The 19574-nt window shown below is 40.7% G+C and overlaps 1 protein-coding gene across 4 annotated transcripts in view; it reads left to right on the top strand.

Moving 5' to 3' along the window:
- The window catches only part of KDM1B (lysine demethylase 1B), a 40863-nt gene that overhangs the window by 487 nt on the left and 20802 nt on the right, over positions 1 to 19574 (top strand). For 2 of the 4 annotated variants that reach the window (XM_075921178.2, XM_075921176.2), the window contains exons 2-11: positions 480 to 544; positions 3452 to 3554; positions 4815 to 4939; positions 6090 to 6179; positions 7624 to 7735; positions 8634 to 8750; positions 10041 to 10079; positions 15431 to 15635; positions 16298 to 16476; positions 17659 to 17835. In XM_075921178.2, coding sequence (XP_075777293.1) covers positions 3465 to 3554; positions 4815 to 4939; positions 6090 to 6179; positions 7624 to 7735; positions 8634 to 8750; positions 10041 to 10079; positions 15431 to 15635; positions 16298 to 16476; positions 17659 to 17835 — 1134 coding nt within the window. In that variant the 5' untranslated portion in view covers positions 480 to 544; positions 3452 to 3464. Of the gene's footprint in view, positions 1 to 19; positions 187 to 479; positions 643 to 3451; positions 3555 to 4814; positions 4940 to 6089; positions 6180 to 7623; positions 7736 to 8633; positions 8751 to 10040; positions 10080 to 15430; positions 15636 to 16297; positions 16477 to 17658; positions 17836 to 19574 lie in introns of those variants that run through there. The other 2 variants (XM_075921177.2, XM_075921179.2) reach the window with 2 other exon arrangements.

The raw sequence follows: 19574 nt of genomic DNA, 5'->3' as shown, positions 1-19574 counted from the left end.
AGTGGCCCCTGCCCGGCCGCGCGCCGCCTGCCGCTGCTGCCTGCGGGCCCCGGGCCTGGCGCGCGGCGGCGGGGATGGTCTGACAGCGCCGCACAAAGCGCACCCAGCAGCCCCTGACGGGGTCTTTCGGGGGGATCCCCGAGGGGTCTTTTTCCTGCGGGAGGCTCCGCGCCCTTGGACTCGGGGGTGCGTGGGGATTTGGGGCTCCCTAGGGATTAGGTTTTTTTTTTTTGGGGGGGGGGGGGGGTCTGTGGGATTTTTAACTGAGGGGAGGGATTAGGGGGAGTTGTGTGCATCGGGGAGTCGAGCGTCTTCCTACCTGGGAGGCCGTGGGGAGGCGTGTCTCTCTGGGGAGTGTCTGGGGGGAGCAGCGGCGCTAGGGGGTGGGCAGGTGTTGTGGGGGGTTATCTCCAGAGCTCAGGCATCGTTTCCAGGGAGGGGCTATTGCTCGACCTTACCGTGGTTTCCCGTTATTGCAGCTTTAGTTGGAAGTGCTTTGGACGCGTTCGTTAAATATCCAGCTCTTGGGTGATTTGGATCCAAGGTGAGCAGAAACCAGCTCCTGCAGAGCATAGATAGATTTCTCTTCCTGCAAGTCCCACCTGCTGTGCTCCAGTAGCTTTAGGATTCTTTTTGAAGTCGGTGGGTTGACATAGTCTGTCAAATGCTTTGTTGATGTGTTTTAAACTTCATTTGGGTTTTTTTCTTACAAAATAGATTTGAAAAATGTTTTTTTCTCAGTGGATACATTTAAATGTGCACATATATACAACATTTTTGATCATCTAAAATCCTGTTTATCATATTAATGTCATGATCCCAGTGTCATTCAGATGCATTAGTTGTTATTATATGTTTAAACTCTAAAATATTTTCCCATATAGCAGTCTATAACATATTGTGTCATATTGTGACATTTTTAATGTATCATAAATGTCTCCTTTTCAAAATAGTGAGAGAAATGTAGCTGTGTTAGTCTGGTGTAGCTGAAACAAAAAAACAGGACTATGTAGCATTTTAAAGACTAAAAAGATGGTTTATTAGGTGATGACCTTTTGTGGGTTAGACCCACTTAAATGGCTACTATAATGGTATTAAGATAAATATAATGTCTAGCATAGAATAACAAAATAATTTGCTACTGGAAAGGAAGTTTTTGGAGGGTGGTAGATTACCCCCCTGCCCTTTCAGGATCTGGTAATGTAGCTGAGGAAAAATGTGGACAAAGTTTACTCCTCACTTGAGGAATGTTGGCTTTAGGTTAATTTACCCATTCTCCACCCCTTTCACCACTGGATCCAGTAAGCAGAATGTGTAACCAGGTATGACAGTTCTTTTATATCTAAACCTATTGCTATTTTTCTTCTTGATACTTAGTATAAGTATGCCAGCCATTTTGTAACAATAACTGGAACAATTACCTTCTCTTTGTCTCTTCTGTCAGCAGTTGTCCTAGTGGTAACTGTTAAATACTCAATTCAAGTTAGGTTCACCAAACTCTATGTATATTGGTAATTTTTCTTCAGGAAAATATAGTTTATAAACAGGCATGTCTAGCCACGTAAAGCACAAGCTTCATTGCTAAAGAACTACTTTGTTACCAAGTAAAACTCTGCAAAGGATATACAAGTTACACCCACTTCTGAAAAGAGATTCCAGGAAAAAGAAACACCATATCAGAGAGAGAGGTGTGTGTACACCTAGGACAGCGGTTCTCAAACTTTTTGGGCTCCGGAGCCCTTTACATGCGTAAAAATTTATGCGGAGCCCCAGTGGTCCACTGATTGTATGTGTTGTACCTTTCAATGTTTCCAGTTTGTCAACCTTACGGAGCCCCTGGAGATGTCTCGCGGAGCCTTGGGGCTCCGCGGAGCACAATTTGAGAAACACTGGCCTAGGAAAAACACTGGAAAATACAGACTGTATTTTTCCATATATAAGTGAGATGTTACCCATTATGGTGTGGTGACATTGTTCTTCATTTAGTTCACTACAGAGCCCCACACTTTTAATTATCTTATTCTAATTGATTAGGTTAGATTACACTTCAAGGTATATAAAAGGAGGATAATATGTTGGTTTGTCCAAACTTCTTCTGTCCTTTTCCTTTACTTATTGTGTGATTTCTCACTCCCCCCCCCCTCCCCCCCAAGCACTTCAGTCTAATCTTTTCAGGTCCGGTTGAGGAAAGTTTGTTGGTTTAATTGATCAATTCAAGTCCACTCATTGTATGAACACCCATTATTGTCTAACTTAACTTCACTTTAATGCCTCCCCACAAGAAAATTGCTATGAGCATTTCAATGGCAATTGGCTTCTCATAATAAGATACACATGATAGATGTAGAAATGGCAGTGATTGATAATTGGAAAGGCTCACAAGTATAGAAATTATGAACTGCATAAGGCTATAGTTGATAACTCAATAATGCAGAATGAGTTCTCAGTTCAGTGGACTAATATAGGTAGCTTTTTATGGTATCACTTCTCCTTTGTGTCTTTTTCTTTTTTCAGTTCTTTTTCTGTGTTCTCTTGTGCTTGTATTTCATTCCTAGGAGTAAAGAATGTACTTGGCTATAGCATATTTATTATGTTTTTATATACCAAGATCTGCCTGCACACCTTAGAACATATGCAATAAATGGTGGTTTCTTCTCCACTTCTAATCAAATATTTAATCACTGAGAATTTTAGTGAAGTCCCAAATTACTAAGACTTCATTATATTTATCATGTGTATTACAGTACATGCACTGTTCATTTTGAAGTACTATAACTGCATGTAATTACAACACAACTAAAATTGTCTAGACTCCAAATGAACAAGTACTTTCATAGGAAGGTATGCAAGTCTCAAAATACATTTAGTTTGTCCTTCACTTCACATTCAATAACAGATCAAATACATGATGTTAAAAGTTGCTATACAATCCAAATTCCTCAGCGTCTCCCTCCCCCAAATCAGTGGGTGTAGGAGCAATGTCACTGAGAATAACAGTATAAAGCTTGCATTATGAGCTTATGCTTATTCACTTTCTGAACTATAATTATCAGCTAAGTCTTCAGGTGGTGCAAATCTGCTTAAATCCATTGAAATCAATACAGCTATAGAAATGAAGGGCTGGAAAAGACCTCAACAGGTCATCTAGTCAGTCCCCCTGTGCTGAGGCAGATTAAGTAGTGCCTAAGTAAAACCATCCCTATGCCGTTTTACACTATTTGAGGATCTGATGTTACATGTTCACATTGAACTCAGTTTAAAATAAAGTTACTGTTCCTCTTTCCTGCCTACCTCCTTTTTCTTTTCTTTTTTTCATTAATGGGTACAAATGGACTTAGTTTAACTAACTAGCTTTTGCCAATGTAATAGTGCATGTTCATGTAATATCTAATTAGTCCTCTCAAACGAAACCGTTTTATAATATTAATGATGTTCTGACTTCTTTTTTCAGATCCTATAAGACAATGTCAACTGGAAGGGTACGGACAAAAAAAAAGTCATGCTCTTTGGACCAGTCTCCAGACAACCTTCCTTTGCGGAGTTCTGGGAGACAGGTATGCAAAGTTAAACATTATATATTTAGAGCCATGAGCATCCAGTATGTAAGGTGGGGGAAGGCTCTGCTTTTCCAAAACACCAGGCATAGCTGCGCCCACACTCCACCCCCAGAACATCTGCAGTAGGCATTCTGGGGCAGAGTGTTGCTGCCCTCAGCACCTGCCCTCCCTATGTTGTGGGGCTGGAGAGGCAGGACTGGACCAGGCCATGCGGCACGTCCTCCGGAGCTAGGAAGGCTGGGGCATGCTGCATAGCGTGCACCCTCCGACCTCCTCCAGAGTTAGGGAGGCTGGGGCCATGCAACACACCGTCTGCCTTCTTCCCTCCCCGGGGCTGGAGAGGCCACGCCATGTGGAGCACCAACAGAGGTGCATTTAGGCAAAGGCCTTGATGTTGCCATGGGCTCTACGGTGGTGCAAGGGAGGAAATAGATTGGAGAGGTCAGACCACTTGGTTTATCTGCTTGTAGTAAAACTTTTTGAATAATTAGTGGCTGTACTTTGAAAATAAAATCAATAGGTTTTGTGGGTACATCGATACAGAGCAGTTGGCAGGACTGAGCTCTAGCTATAGAGTTTCCCAACCTATGGGTCAGGACCCAAATATGGGTCGCAATTACATTTCAAAAGGGTCGCCAAGTGTCTCCCCAGGTGGCTCTGTCTCCCCTTGTTTTTGAATTGCCTTGGGTCACCAAGTCTTCCTGAATTGTCAAAATAGGTCCCCATCTGGAAAAGTTTGGAAACAGCTGTAAAATGCCCAGAGTGACCAGGTTGATGGTTCTGTATTGGACTTTGGTTACTTTAAAAATTAACTTTTATATTTTAGGAGCAGATGACAATATCTTTATCGATGTGGGTTAATATTGATTGACTTTGTGCAATAAAAACATTGTAATGAGAGATTGGTATGATGGTGCTAGAAATATTGGAATCCAAAGGCCCGTAAATATTAATTGAAATTGAAGCTGGAAAGCTGTCAGAAGACTAAATCAAGAAGCCTTTAGGTGAAATGTACGTTGCCAAAATTGTTGACTCTTTAAAACTGACCTTCCTTGACAGTCATCAAATTGTCCCACACAATAGTTATTTTTATTATGGATTCCAAACATCTGATTTATATTATTTTAACCTGTCCTTGCTGTGATCTGAATTACGAAATAAAGTAATCTTTGAATGTTGCATTGTAGAAAATTGAGCATCGTTGTCATTTCTAGTCACAGATACTCTGAGAATTCAATTATGACTGTTCTTTATCAGGTGAAGAAGAAGGCGGCTGAAGCAGCAGAGGATGATGATGAGGCATCAGAGAAGAAATATAGAAAATGTGAAAAAGCTGGATGCACTGCAACTTGTCCTGTTTGCTTTGCAAGTGCTGCTGAAAGGTTTGTCTTTCTGTACTTACATAACTATGTTTTTGACAAAATCTCTTAAATCTATGGACAAAAGATGTAATGCTGGTTGTAGACTTGAAGTACCAGAGAATCATCACAAACAGCCTCTCTTGTGGATTACTTTTTGCCATTTTGAATGAACATTTCTCAAGAATAAGGATTATTAATGCAATATGTCTGCTGTTTTCTGGAACAGATTTTGTTTCTGTGAAATTAAGGGCCTGTTTATGAAACATACACAGAAGAGCTTCCCTATAAAACATAAAATGAAGCCATCATATACTATGCTATATTTCTTCTGAGTAGTTACAGCATTCTGAAATCTGTCATTAATGTGCTAAATCTGCAGATTGGCTCTGAATGTTGCAAAACTATTTTAATTATAACATCCTGTTTTCACTCAAGACTAACTTCATGTTTAACTTTTATTTAAGGACTTTTTAAAAAAATGAATATCCTTCATTTAGAGGTATTTGGAAGTAAGGCATTACCATATAGGCCAGGCTTATAATAAGCAGCATGCTATTCTAAATATATGCCCCTCCCAGTCTAATGATGTGCTATTAATTTAACTGCATTACACAATTATTTTAAGCTATGTCCAAGTTTTAAATTGAACCTTTTTAATTTTGAAAGGCAATGTCTGCATTATAAAATTTGTGACAGGAAAGCTGGAAGTTTTGGCAATTTAATATATGACATATAGGACTTTTGTTAACCAGGAAACCATAAGAAATTATTTTAAATGTTAATATTCAGGAAGCAATTTAGACATTTTAATCATTTTAAAGTCTTATTTTGATGGTGCTATTATTTAAAAATACTTTCATATGATCACTTATGGAAATTAAATCATCTCATGGCTAGCCATTTCAGACACCATTGTGCTCTGCCACCATATAATTTTAATTTTAGAGGAATATTTAATTGACTTTATTGGGTTTTTTGCTTGAATAAGGAGTGCAGTATTGTCTTTTGTCAAAGCACTGTATAAACATAAAAAGAAACAGAAGAGAATCCTGTTTTTTTTTCTGCCATGCCCTGGCCTTAAAATTTCTTTAAATTTTAAAATGAATCCGGGTCCAATGGATTTTTTTTTTAAAGTATCATAATGCAATCTACATGTTTTCTTGTGTTCTAGGTGTGCTAAAAATGGCTACACATCTAGATGGTATCATCTCTCATGTGGGGAACATTTCTGCAATGAGTGTTTTGATCACTATTATCGAAGGTATATTTATTGAGACCATGTCTCGTTTGAAATCCTGGAGAGATTGACTGGCTATTAAAAATGTGCATTCTCATTGACTGAAACAAATATTTGAAACTTTCTCCTTACTACTGACCTTATTTTGAAGTGAGACTTAGAGACTGTTAGGTGTAAGTTGTATATGCTGCAACTGGTGTGTGGGCCATCCATCAACCAAAAAGTGAGCTGTATTTCAGTTCTTGTGTGACTTTAAAAAAAAATAGTGTTCAGTGAGGTTTTTTTTAAAGAGTATAAATAAACAGAATAAAACCAGCAAGTAATGAGTTGCAAAGCTGTTCTTTTGGAAAGCATCTCAAAAGCCTCCTTATTTTTAAAGATTATACTGTCAAATTGTAAATGGTAAGCAAGCGTGGAAGCAGGGTTGGAAACACGTTTGTGGGGGCCCTGGGCAAAGCGGGTGGAGGGGTCTTGGGCAGAAGAGGTGGGACTGGAGGGCTAGCCTCTCCCAGCCAGCCCTTCAGTGCCACCTGCAGGGTTCCTCAGCACTTTAAAGGGTTCCAGCTGCTGCTGTTGCCGCGGTAGCACCAGGCCCAGGGGCAGTTGCCCTCTTACACTGTCTCCACTCCCCAGCTGCAGCTCTGCTCAGAAGAATTAGGGTTTTTTTTTACCAGTAAATGTTAGCAAATGTCAATTTCACCACACACGCAAATTATTGAAAAACAGTTTCCATAAATTATAATACAAATGTACAGATAGGCAAAGTAAAACACATACTGCTTGAGAACATATTAGAGTTTGATTTAAGGATATTTACTTTGAACATTTTGATATGAGTTGTTAAAATACAAATTGTCAATTGCTATAAAGCTTTTACTGTTTTGAATCTCACTGTTCCACTGGCATGAATTAATGCCTGACCCTTCTATATTTTCCCACAACTGTGAAATAAACCAATGAAAATAAAACAAATACTTAATAAAAATTTATATTGTCTGTCAAAATTACAAAAAAAAAAGGCTTGAATTCTGCTAAAGCTAATTATAAACAAGCACAATTTTAAGTAACTGTAGTTGGAATAAATCTAGATGAGGGTGGTAGGAATTTAGTTTTACAAGGTGCTTTCAGGTTCCAAGTATCCCACATCAATGAGTGAATTTGACACTAGAAGTTGACTGACTAGAAAGACCAGAATGGCATTTTTGTGCTGAGCTGTAGCTCATCTTGACCTTGTGTATTAGGCCCTGGATTTATTATTGAAAGGAAATGTAGGCCTAGATAGTCCCTGACTGCTGTCACATTTATTTCTTAAAAAGGGGACTATTCTCAGCCTTATGTGTGTGTGTGTGTGTGTCTGTTTGTGTCTCTTACTCTTCTAAAAATGATTTTTTAAAAATAAGTGTTCTTTAAGTAGACTGGACCAGTCCACTTGCTAACTGTTTGCCATTTACTTTAACTTTCCTCTTAGTCATAAAGATGGCTATGAGAAATACACTGCTTGGAAAAGGATTTGGACCAGTAATGGTAAAAGCGAGCCCAGTCCTAAAGCTTTCATGGCTGATCAACAGCTTCCTTACTGGGTAAGGAATACAGTGCTTTGTGTTATGATCTCTCTGTGTGTGTTGAGGAGTTTCTAGTGTTTGAAGATCAAGTAGCAGGTTCAGCTCTAGGAAAACTTCTGGTATTAGAAAGGTGGGGTAAGACAGATTCCCCATAATAATCCTTATCAATTCCTCTACTATCAGAAAACTTTCCCAATCCTTGGCTAAGCCCTCTCTGTGCAATATTCAGTTCCTATGTCTAATTACTGAGGCAGCAGGAAGAATTTAGGATGAAGTTCAAATGGAAGCAGATGTGAGGAGTGGGCAGGTTGTGATGGGAAAGAGGGTGGTAGCAATAGGGAAAATAGAGAGTGAAAAAAACAGCCATAATGGCGTGGTAGGTGAGTAAAATGAATGGGAAGGGAGTATACCTTCCACTAGTTGAGGATGGAATGGGAGAGCTCAGGCAGCAATGGTTAATATAGGTTTAATCCTGCAATATACTGTTGTGCCTTTGCTTCAACACTGTGTATCTTCAAACCCTAATGAAAAAGTGGGAATTGTGTGTTCAATACAGTCCTGTGAGTGAAATTCACCCTCCTAGAGGACCAGCAGAAAGAATATGAACAGTTTGTCTTATTTACACTTTGGAGGCTTAAGCAACTTATAGGCCTCTTCACTGCATAAGCCCATAGAGAGTTAGCAGGCTTAAACTGTGTATAATCCTTGTGCTGGTGGTCTGCATGAGGGTAAATTGCACCTTATGTGAATGTATATAACAACTCTTTTGCATCTTCCTTATTTCTTACCCATTAGTTATGATCACAAAGTAGGTTTTCTAACTATCCTATTCTTTTGCTGTTGTTTGTTGCATCATGAACTTGATCTATAATCAGAGTCAACTGCAAGTTAAAACATGTTTGGTTTTTACTTTTAGGTGCAGTGCACAAAACCAGAGTGTGGGAAATGGCGTCAGCTGACAAAGGAAATCCAGCTTACCTCACAAATTGCAAAAACATACCGATGTGGTATGAAACTGAACAATTCTGCTAAGGTAATAGCAACACTGCTTGCCCTTACTTAACCGTAGTTAAGGTGGTTTTGTTACTATAGTCATTAACTTTTGCTTATTTTTTCTTTTAACATTTATGTTTGTTAGAATGATGAGTTGATTATCTTAGGAGCTGTATAGTTTGTATTCTACAGCAATTTAAGGGTTTTCCTCAGGAAAAGTGATGAAACTGCAATATCCAAAACATCATTTGTAGAAATACTCATGCAATTAATTGTAAAATCATGTTTCAAAAAGCATATTAAAAAATCTCCACAAAAGTTGTTGCTTCCAAAATGTGTGACTATCTAATATCCTTTTTTCAGTTTGACTTTTTTTTTTGCTACTAGTCAAAACATCTGAAATGTCCAATAACTTTTTAGTTTTTTAATGTGCACCTGTCCTCCTTCACATCTGAAATGAAAATATTCAGATTTAATAGGAGGAAAGTAAGATATGACATTTAGGAGTTCACTAGCAATACTAGAGTTATGGTTGAGGAAGGACTTTTGTCATAAGTCTGCTTTCAATCATTTAAGGTGAAATTCTAGTGTTATTGATGTCCGTAGGCACAGGAGTTTATCCTTTAATTCTCTGATAAAGAGAATTTTCCTGTGGTTTTTCAGCCTAGAGTGGAATCTTCCTAGAACATCTGGGTGGACTTTTTTTTGTTTGTTTTTTGTGTGTGCATTTGTATTTGTATTTGTGTGTGTGTGATTTTTAACATGAAACACTTTTTTTTCACCTGCTCAGACCACTTTTAGATAGTTTAGTAGCAATTTCAGAGCTATCAAACTTGTTTTTGACATAGTTCTCACTGAGGACAAGTGGTGTTAGCGTGTATTTGAAAGTAGGATATTGTGTACGCACAGGAAGTGATTTTTATCAAATGTTTATATAATCCTGCAGATACATGCATATGTGAAGGGGGACAGCTGTCTGGATTACAGCACACTGAAATGCAATGTTAGCTGAAACTCCTCTCAGTTTCCACCTAACCCCACTACTTATATGCTAATGTGGGATAATTAGATTGCCAAGTACATTCAGTTCCTTCAGCCAAGAACTTTATCTGTGGTGATTGTCTTTTTAGTATTTTTAATATAATGTATTGTAAAAAGTTACTCATCTATTTCTTCTTGGTAATTATCTGTGCTATGAAACATTAAAATAGAGCACTCTTTTTAAAATATATTTTTAAGTCAAAAGGAGTTATACGGGAGTCTGCTTCTTTTATTTAATATACTTGTGTGGCTGTAGATTGGTTCTGATGTAGTTACATTTCTCATTCAGATTGAGGGCTCAGACCAGTGTTCCATGCCTGAAGATCTGGTGAGTTGCCTGTACATGACTGTTCATTAATCAGCCTAGCCTCCTATTTCGTAAATTGTCTTCATGAATATGTGAAAATCTAAACTGTAATGTTTCACAATAAATACAAAGGTGTGACTGTTTTGAAGTGTGGCATAATATATTGGGATGCCATCAGACTGCATTACAGTTTCTCTGCACAACATTATGTGCAATAAACCAAAGAGCACAGGTGAAATATGCCACATAATTTGTTCAGGTGAATTCTTGCAAATACTTGGGTGAGCTTGCCTATATATTTAAGCTTTTTGATGTGTGTTTGTTTTACATTGTAGCTATAGATCTGCAAGTCAAGGTTCTTTCTCACAGAGAGGAAGGGATGTAAATGAAATGGATAGGTTTTATGTATTATGAACTAGGGACAATTAAAAATGCCTAGAATGCATGAGTTAAAGAAGTATGTCTCATTTTTTTTAGTTTGCTGAATGGATGCTGAGTTTGTAACTCTTGCCAGTTTCATTTCTGCTGCATGTGGCAGCAGGTCAAGCTTTCTAAGGCTTTGTTTACACTGGCAAGTTTTGTTGAGGAAAAGCGCCTTTTGTAGACAAAACTGCATGGGTGTTCGCACTGCAACATGACTTTTGTCATGAAAAACAGCCATTTTTTATGACACAAAACTTCTATTCCATAAGGGGCTTTTTTCTTTTCCCCTCCCTGTGTTATCAACAGACACACAGTGTTGATCCCTCAAAGCATTTTGCTGCTGATTCTGGCCTCCAGAAAGTGGACCACAATTCCCAAACAGCTGCTTTGGTCAGAAGTTTGAACTCTGCTGCCCTGCAGCCACATGACCAGCTACCCACCCTGTCCCCTTATAAGCCCCTTACAATTTAAATCCCATTTCTGGCTGCCTGAGCACATGGACATCTCTGCCCCACATGTGATGGCTCAGTGTGCAGTGGTCTCTTGGCATCTTTTCAAGTGCCCATGTGTGGCCATTGCACCAAACACTTCCCCTGCTTGTCCGCTACAGAGTGTTGGATCTGACCAGTGTATGGGGAGAGTAGACTGGTCAGTCCCAGCTGTGAGTGACCTGTAGGAACTGAGACATTTCTTGATCCTTGTGTGAAAAGAGGTAAAAGCGGGACACACTGCAGTGCAGATCGAAGATTAAAGAGCCTATCATTAGGCCCAATGAAGCGAACCAACACTCTGGTGCCTTACTGAAGACCTGCTGTTTCTATAAAGAGCTGGACGCTGTCCTCTACTGTGACCCTACCTTCCCGTGGATACTTCAGAGGGAACAGATGCAGCATACAGAGGATCTAATTCAGAGGATGAAACTGTAGATGAGGAGGATGAAGTAGACAAGCACCAGGGGTGCCAAGTGTGTCCAGCAGCCAGGAACTGTTCTCCTGTACTGATGGATTGCAGGTCTCAGGGCATGGAAAAGTGGGAGGCTGGCTGTGTTTCTGTGAGCTGTGCAGATCCCTGTGTGGTCAATATGGACAACCAGCATGTTGATGCTCACTGTGATCTCAATGGAATCCTGCGGAGACAGGCTATTGAAATTTGGAGATGTCCTTGTCAATTTTCTGCCGCAGAGTCTGTTGCAGTGCAGCTTTGTCCCCTCACTCGTTGCAGGACACTGCTCTGTACCATTCATCAATCACTTATGGAGGAACCAAAGCCGAACATAGGTGGGCTGCATATGGAGCAAGGTGAAAGCCACAAGCCTGGGGAAGTTGTGCCCTGGTTTCCTTGCTTCAGCTGAGCAGGCAGATGTTTGCCAGGTTTTAACCACCTATGGAGAAGTGCGGCCTAAGCAGTACTATGTTTCTGCGAAAGGGAATTTTCTTTTGTCTGTATGAGCTAGGGATGTTAAGTCGATTTTTTTCCCCCCTTTTCCCCTTCCCCACTGCTTCTGACAGATACTTCAAAGGGGCAGTGCCACACAGCTGAGCTCAGGATCAGCTGGGGACTCCCCGGCTGATCCCAGGCTCCAACGCGGCATTTCCGTGGAAGCCAGGATCAGCTCCGTGTGGCATTTCAAATTGGCAGCGCGGCATGGAGCCTGGGGTTGGTGAGGGATTCTTGTACATTTCAAAGCAGGCATGCCCTCCTGCAGCCTGGAGTCAGTGGGACTTCCTGCTGTCCCTGGGCTGTACGCAGAGTTCCTCATTCCTCCTTTGAAATGTACAAGAGCCCCAGTGGGGGCCATTGTACATTTCAAAGAAGGAATGCAGAAGTGCCTATCAACTAGCAGAGTAGTCGATGGAAATTCCATCAAGTACTCGACTAGTAAAATAACCGATAGTTAACATCCTTAGTATGCACGGCTGCCAGCTGCCCCCACCCTTCACTTACAATTATTGTGGTGGTTGTCAAGATGCATTCCTTGTCGGGGGGAAAGTAAGCAGAAATGTTGGAAAACAGGTTTGTAAGTGAATTGTTACAATGTAGGATTCAATGTTAACATAGTCCTTTTTGTGCGTTGTGCTGAACAGTAGAGATCTCGACAGCTCTGCTCCATAGTACATTGGAGAGGTAGCAACAGATAAGGAAGAAATCCTAGAAAAAATAGGGAGGATTTGGTTCACAAAATGCTAAATCAATCAATGAGTGAGTGCAGACGTTGGCAACAATGCTTGGAAAAGGAATTAAAGAACCACAAGGACAACCAGGCCTTCTCTGGGCAGGCCATAGAGCGCACGGTCAGGGTGAAGGAGAAATGGACTGAGATCCTCAATTGTTGAGTGAAGCAGCAGAGTGTGCCAACACTGGTTCATCCACCTCTACAGCAGCTTCAAAATTCTGCATCCAGCAACCTCCTTTTTATACCCTCCATGTTCATTTTCAGTCTAGGGGTCCTCATTTTCCCATGCACTCCACTGTTGTCCTCACTTTGATCGATACCTGGGCGTACACACATTTCTGAGTTGTAATCCTTCGCTAGCACCTGCCTGCCCAGCTCTCAGGGGTGCTTTATTGCATGTCAGTGCACTGTTTTCTGATGATAAAAGCCACACTTTTATAATTTTCTATGCTTTTATTTACTTTTTAAGAAACGTAGGGTAAATACTGGAAGAACGTCTTCCAAAAAAACCCTGAGGCAGTATGCAAATGCGCAGCGCTATTTGCATCCTTCTCCCGAACTAAAACTTGTGTGTAGAAATATCCCAACAGTAAATCTCAGGTCAGGCTTGAAAATCATGTTTCTGGCTATGCGTTGCATTGCAGGGGTACAGTGTGGAAGCAACTGTAACAGAGGCTTATTTCAGTGCCCCTCCTTTTCAAAGTGCACCCTCAAAGCCTCCTGTTGTTGACAGCAGCCCTTTGAACTGTCTGCTCAAACTTTGCAGTGACCTGCTATGCTTCCATGCTCCATCCCCAAGTAACTAGTTCCCTCTTATTTTCACACAAATTATGCAAAGTGCAACAAGCTGCGAAAACCGTGGGAATATTGTCTTTGGTGTGGTCTAGCCTGCCTTCTGGATCCCTGCCTCATCTCGCCTTCGATCTCCCAAAGGTGCAGTCAACCACCACGCGGCACCTGCTCAGCCTGTAGCTAAAATGCTCCTACCTGCTGTCTAGGTGCCTCGTGTACAGTTTCATGAGTCAGGCCTTCAGTGGATAAGCCAGGTCTCCCAGGGTGTGTCTAGACTATACCTCTCTGTTGACAGAGAGATGTAGATTAGGCACATCGAAATTTCTAATGAAGCAGGGATTTAAACATCCCGCACTTCATTAACATAAACATGGCTGCCACTTTTTTCGAAACAGAGCTTTTTCGAAAAAATAAAAATGGCAGTTTAGACACAGCTCGGTCGAAAAATAAAGCCTTTTTCGAAAGATCCTGTAAACCACATTTTATGAGGGATAAGAGATCTTTTGAAAAAGCATTTATTTTTCGACAGATCCGCGTCTAGACTACCGTTTTTCCGAAAAAGCTCCATTTATAAAAAAGTGGCAGCCATGTTTATGCTAATGAAGTGCAGGATATTTAAATCCCCCCTTCATTAATAATTTCAATGTGCCTAATCTACATCTCTGTGTTGACAGAGGGGTGTAGTCTAGATACACCCCCTAGGATATGGGCAATTCCATATCCCCTACTGCAATCTTGTAGTCAAGAAAGTACCTAAGTCCCTGCCTGCAGCTTTCTGTACAGGCTAGAAAGATGGGTGTGCTCAGCACTTTTTCCAGAGCCCCCCATGCTGATGTCTGTGAAACATGCACAATGATCCACAAGCACCTGCTGCACCATTGAGAAATATCCCTTCCTATTAATGTACTCGGTGGCAAGGTCAGCTGGCGGTAAAATTAGAGTGTGTGTGCATGTATGGCCTTCACCCCACAGCTGGGAACTCCCATATCCACGAAGCCAGCTGCTATGTCATGCACTTTTTCCCAGAGTCCTGGTCCTCCATAGCAGAACATGATTTATTGCCCTGCACATTTGCAGCAGTACTGATTTGCAACTGACTGGTAGCAATTGGGAGTTGCCACATGGCGACTGCCACACTCTTCTCAACTGAGAGAGCAGCTCTCATTCTGATGTCCTGACACTGCAGTTCGGGGACCAACTCAGCACACAGCTCCAAGAAAGTTGCTTTATGCATCCTAAAGTTCAGTAGTAGCCCTTCAGTAGTAGTACATGACAGTGTGATCCCACCAATTAGTGCTGATTTCCCTTGTCCAAAAGCACCAATCTATCCTGGACAGCCGCTGCCATATCACACTGTTAAGCTCCTCTGAGTCGTCTTCTGTCAGCAACTTCAAGATGATCTCTGCTGCTATGCACAAGGTCCTCATGACAATTAGAAGTGTGGGATCCATTCTTTCTTGCTGCAGATGCCAACATGCACAGTGGAGAATGGCAATTGGAGAAACAACGCAAAAGGATGTTGGAAGCCCCTGAGCAAATTGGTGTCTGATGGGACATTGTGTGGTCCCAAGATGTTCCGCGCTATGTTCTGCAGTCCCACAACACCTACCGACGGTTAGTGTCACCGGGCACTGTGAGATACATACCCACAGTGCATTGCTGTCGATGGGGGAGCTAAATATATGGACACAATCTGTCAACAAAGGGAGCAAATGTAAACACACAGACACAACTCTCTTTGGCAACTTCTGAGTCTTGACATTAATTTCCTTGACAAAACCTGGTAGTGTAGACATATCCTAAGTCAGGGAGAGAAATGGGGGGGGAGGGGGGGAAACGTGTGTGTGATTTTAAACTACTATTTATGAGGTTGGTGCTTTTAGTGCTGGCAAGTCTGAGTTATGAGGGGTAAAATGGAAAAACCAAATCAGATGTGTTCAGAGTACTGATGCTTGTTCTCTTCTGCCATCTTTCTTCCATCCAGAGAGTTGCTGAAGTTTCAGACCTTTGGTGGTACTCCATGCTCATCCTCCCTCCTTTGCTCAAAGACAGTGTGGCAGCTCCTCTTCTGTCTGCTTACTATCCAGACTGCGTAGGGATGAGTCCCTCCTGCACCAGCACTAACCGATTACTTGGTGAATCTAATGCTGTGAAGTTAGAGCATATAAAGAGTGCACCTAGTGTGGCTGGTAAGGGGTGTTAGAGCTTCTGTTTCCATGATATAGCTCTGCAAAGATTTGTGTCCTTTTCTTGAATGTTGCATGTTCGGTTACTTGAATTGAATAACTGTACTGCACATTGGGATGAAGGATGGTCTTGAGGTTAATGCAGTGTGATGATGAGACAGGAAATATGGGTTCTTTTCTAAACTGGATATAAATTTTTCCATGCAATCTTTGCAAATCACTTTATTTCTCTATAAGGTTAGAGACTTTGCAGCACTTCTGTGAGGCTTACTTACATTATTACTGTTTATAAAGTATTTTGAGATTCTTGTTTAGAGAGAGAGAAGAATTATGTGAATGTCAGACTAGAATATCTAATGGCCTGGATTCCTTTTACTGCATCCATTTGTCCCACGTGGGTGTTTCCCAGAGAGCCAAAAAAGACTTCTAACCTGGATAAGTCCAGACCCCTTTAGCTGGAAGGATGGTCTGCATTGCAAGATTTGGAGAGTAGAGAAGGGAATGAAGCAGTGCAACCTTGGGATAATCCTCAGAGTTGTCAGAAGTTTGAGGATTTCCCCGCTATCGCCCTGAGGGTGGTCACTGGGTATGTTCAGTGGCTAGGACAGGATCAGTCGATATAGCAGAGTATGACTAATTCATGGCCTGTCTTTACTACGTTTCAGGGATGAACAAATACTTCCAGCCTTTCTATCAGCCCAATGAATGTGGTAAAGCACTCTGTGTGAGACCAGATGTCATGGAATTAGATGAGCTCTATGAGTTCCCAGAATATTCACGAGATCCGACTATGTACCTAGCTTTGAGAAACCTCATCCTGTCTTTGTGGTACACAAATTGCAAAGTAAGCAAGACCAACAGTTAATGGCATACTTTTACAGTTACTAATAATGTGCTCTTAGGCTCTGCCTCCAAGAAGTATGGGCATAAGAACCTTCCTGGAGTCTGTGGAATAGTGTCTGTGTGCTACAAAGAATTTTCATTAGACATAGTAATTACACTCTGGAGATGGAGAGGATACTTTATTTTATGTCAAGAAAAGGACTGATTAATGCAGGGATTTTGTAAATACAAAGTGTAGAAGACACAAGCACCAAACAAAATAATTGCTTATACTTAATAATGTCAAGAAACTTCCCTAAAAGAGATCTGCACATGGTTTTGAAACATTCCAGTTTTAAGATGAAGGCCCTGCATAAGCTTGCTAAAGGGAAATGAAATTACTTTTTATGGCACTTCACTATTTTTTGTTTATGAATGTTAGGTAGGTGAATGTTTATGAACCTGGGTAAGTGTGAGAACAGGCTTAAAGCAAAACTATAGCTGAGGATCCCTCAAGAAAAAGGAAGCGCATCAAAGCTTCTAGTAGTTTAGAAACTCAGTCCAGATTGAACATGTTGTTTGCAACACAACTGTCATGTAGTGAATGGAAGTCTCTTCTGCAGGGATACAGATGATCCTAAACATGGTTACAGGGTTGTTTCTCTTTTTTTGTTTACACTGATTTAACTCCACTGATTTTACTGAAGTTACTTCTGATTTATACCAGTATAAATGAGATCAGAAGCCTGGATGATTTTCTAAAAACACTTCAAGATTTTTGAATATGATCTTGTTTTGACTTTGGGTGGAGTAGCAAACAACTTGCACAAACCTTTACTGGGTGGTTCCAGAGGATATTCAGTGGAAAAGCTGGAATTCTTAGCATCGCTGAGATATCTATATTTATTTGGCAAGCATAATGGGTGTAGCCAAGGTCCATTGTACTCTTACCTTATTTGTTTTATGCTAATTCACTCTGATTATAGGAGAATTGGAAGACTCAAATGGCCTAGCGATTCTCCCTTGCAATTGTCTGACACACAAAACTGACCTTTTACTCTTTTTTAATCCTTTTAGAAACCTGTGTGATTAGAGGTTAGACTTAAGCAACCGAATTACAGAAGAAATATATTTTAAGCATAGGAAAACATGGAGAATTTTGGGTTAATATGCCTTCATTTTGTTCTTATTTCCCAACATGCAGGAAGTTCTCACCCCTCACAAGTGTACACATTGCATCATTGTGCGGGGGCTTGTACGTATTCGCTGTGTACAAGAGATGGAGAGGATACTTTATTTTATGTCAAGAAAAGGGCTGATTAATACAGGGATTTTGTCAGTCGGTCCTGATCAATATCTTCTTCCCAAAGATTACCACAATGTAGGTAACTGTAATATTCTCATTAATTAGTAGACAGAGTATGCTGCTGCTTAATTTCTGTTTTCAAGTTTGGGCTCTTGTTTCAATCAGTAATTCCAACTGTATTTGTCAGGATCATGTTTAGACCCAGCTTAACTCTTTTCTCTTGCTAGCGAAGTGTTAATCACCATTGACTTCAGTGGGCTCATCAGTACTGTGGTTTCTGTTGTCATTGTGGACATGGATGAACTTTCTGTGGGGAGAGGCAATTCTCGATTTAGTCCTGAGTGGAGCGCAGGATCTGGTCCAGGAGATAACCGTTACAGGACCGCTTGGGAATAGTGACCATAATATAATAACATTTAACATTCCAGTAGTGGGAAGAACACCTCAGCAGTCCAGCACTCTGGAATTTAATTTCAAAAAGGGGAATTACACAAAAATGAGGAGGTTAGTTAAACAGAAATTAAAAGGCTCAATGACTAGAGCCAAATCCCTGCAAGCTGCATGGAAACTTTTTAAAGACACCATAATAGAGGCCCAACTTAAATGTGTACCCCAAATTAAAAAACATAGCAAGAGACCTAAAAAAGAGTCACCTTGGCTTTACCACCATGTAAAAGAAGCAGTGAGGGACAAAAAGGCATCTTTTAAGAAGTGGAAGTCCAATCCTAGTGAGATAAATAGACACAAACACTGTCAAATCACGTGTAAAAATGTAATAAGAAAAGCAAAAAAAGATTTTGAAGAACGGCTAGCCAAAAACTTAAAAAGAAATAACAAAATGGTTTTTAAGTACATTAGAAGCAGGAAGCCCACTAAAAAAACCTGTGTGTCCCCTAGACGATCGAGATATAAAAGGAGCAATGAAGGATGATAAAGCCATTGCGGATAAACTAAATGATTTCTTTGCTTCTGTCTTCACGACTGAGGATGTTAGGGAGATTCCCAAACCTGCACCGTCCTTTGTAGGTGATGAATCTGAGGAACTGTCCCAGATTGAAGTGTCATTAGAGGAGGTTTTGGAAGAAATAGAAAAACTTAATGTTAACAAATCTCCGGGACCAAATGGCATTCATCCAAGGGTTCTAAAAGAACTCAAATGGGAAATTGCTGAACTGTTATCTGTGGCTTGTAACCTGTCCTTTAAATCGGCTTCCATACCTAATGACTGGAAGGTAGCCAAAGTAAAACCAGTATTTAAAAAGGGCTCTAGAGGCGATCCTGGCAATTACAGACCGGTAAGTCTAACTTCAGTATCGGGCAAATTAGTCGAAACAATAGTAAAGAATAAAATTGTGAGGCATGTAGAAGAACATAATTTGTTAGACAAAAGTCAGCGTGGTTTCTGTAAAGGGAAATCCTGTCTTACTAATCTATTAGAGTTCTTTGAAGAGGTTAACAAACATGCAGACAAGGGGGATCCAGTAGATATAGTATACTTAGATTTTCAGAAAGCCTTTGACAAGGTCCCTCACCAAAGGCTCTTGTGTAAATTACATTGCCATGGGATAGAGAGAAGGTCCTCTCTTGGATTGAGAACTGGTTAAAAGACAGGAAACAAAGGATAGGAATAAATGGTAGATTTTCAGAATGGGGAGGGGTAACTAGTGGTGTCCCCCAAGGGTCAGTCCTGTGACCAATCCTTTTCAACTTATTCATAAATGATCTGGAGAAAGGGGTAAGCAGTGAGGTGGTAAAGTTTGCGGATGATACCAAACTGTTTAGGATAGTCAAGACAGAAGCAGACTGTGAGGGAC

The sequence above is a fragment of the Pelodiscus sinensis genome, chromosome 2 (genome assembly GCF_052426305.1).
Source record: "Pelodiscus sinensis isolate ZL-2025 chromosome 2, ASM5242630v1, whole genome shotgun sequence".
In the NCBI taxonomy this organism is placed as follows: Eukaryota; Metazoa; Chordata; order Testudines; family Trionychidae; genus Pelodiscus; species Pelodiscus sinensis.
The sequence above is the reverse complement of the archived record's forward strand: the minus strand, read 5'-3'. Positions and strand labels throughout refer to the sequence as shown.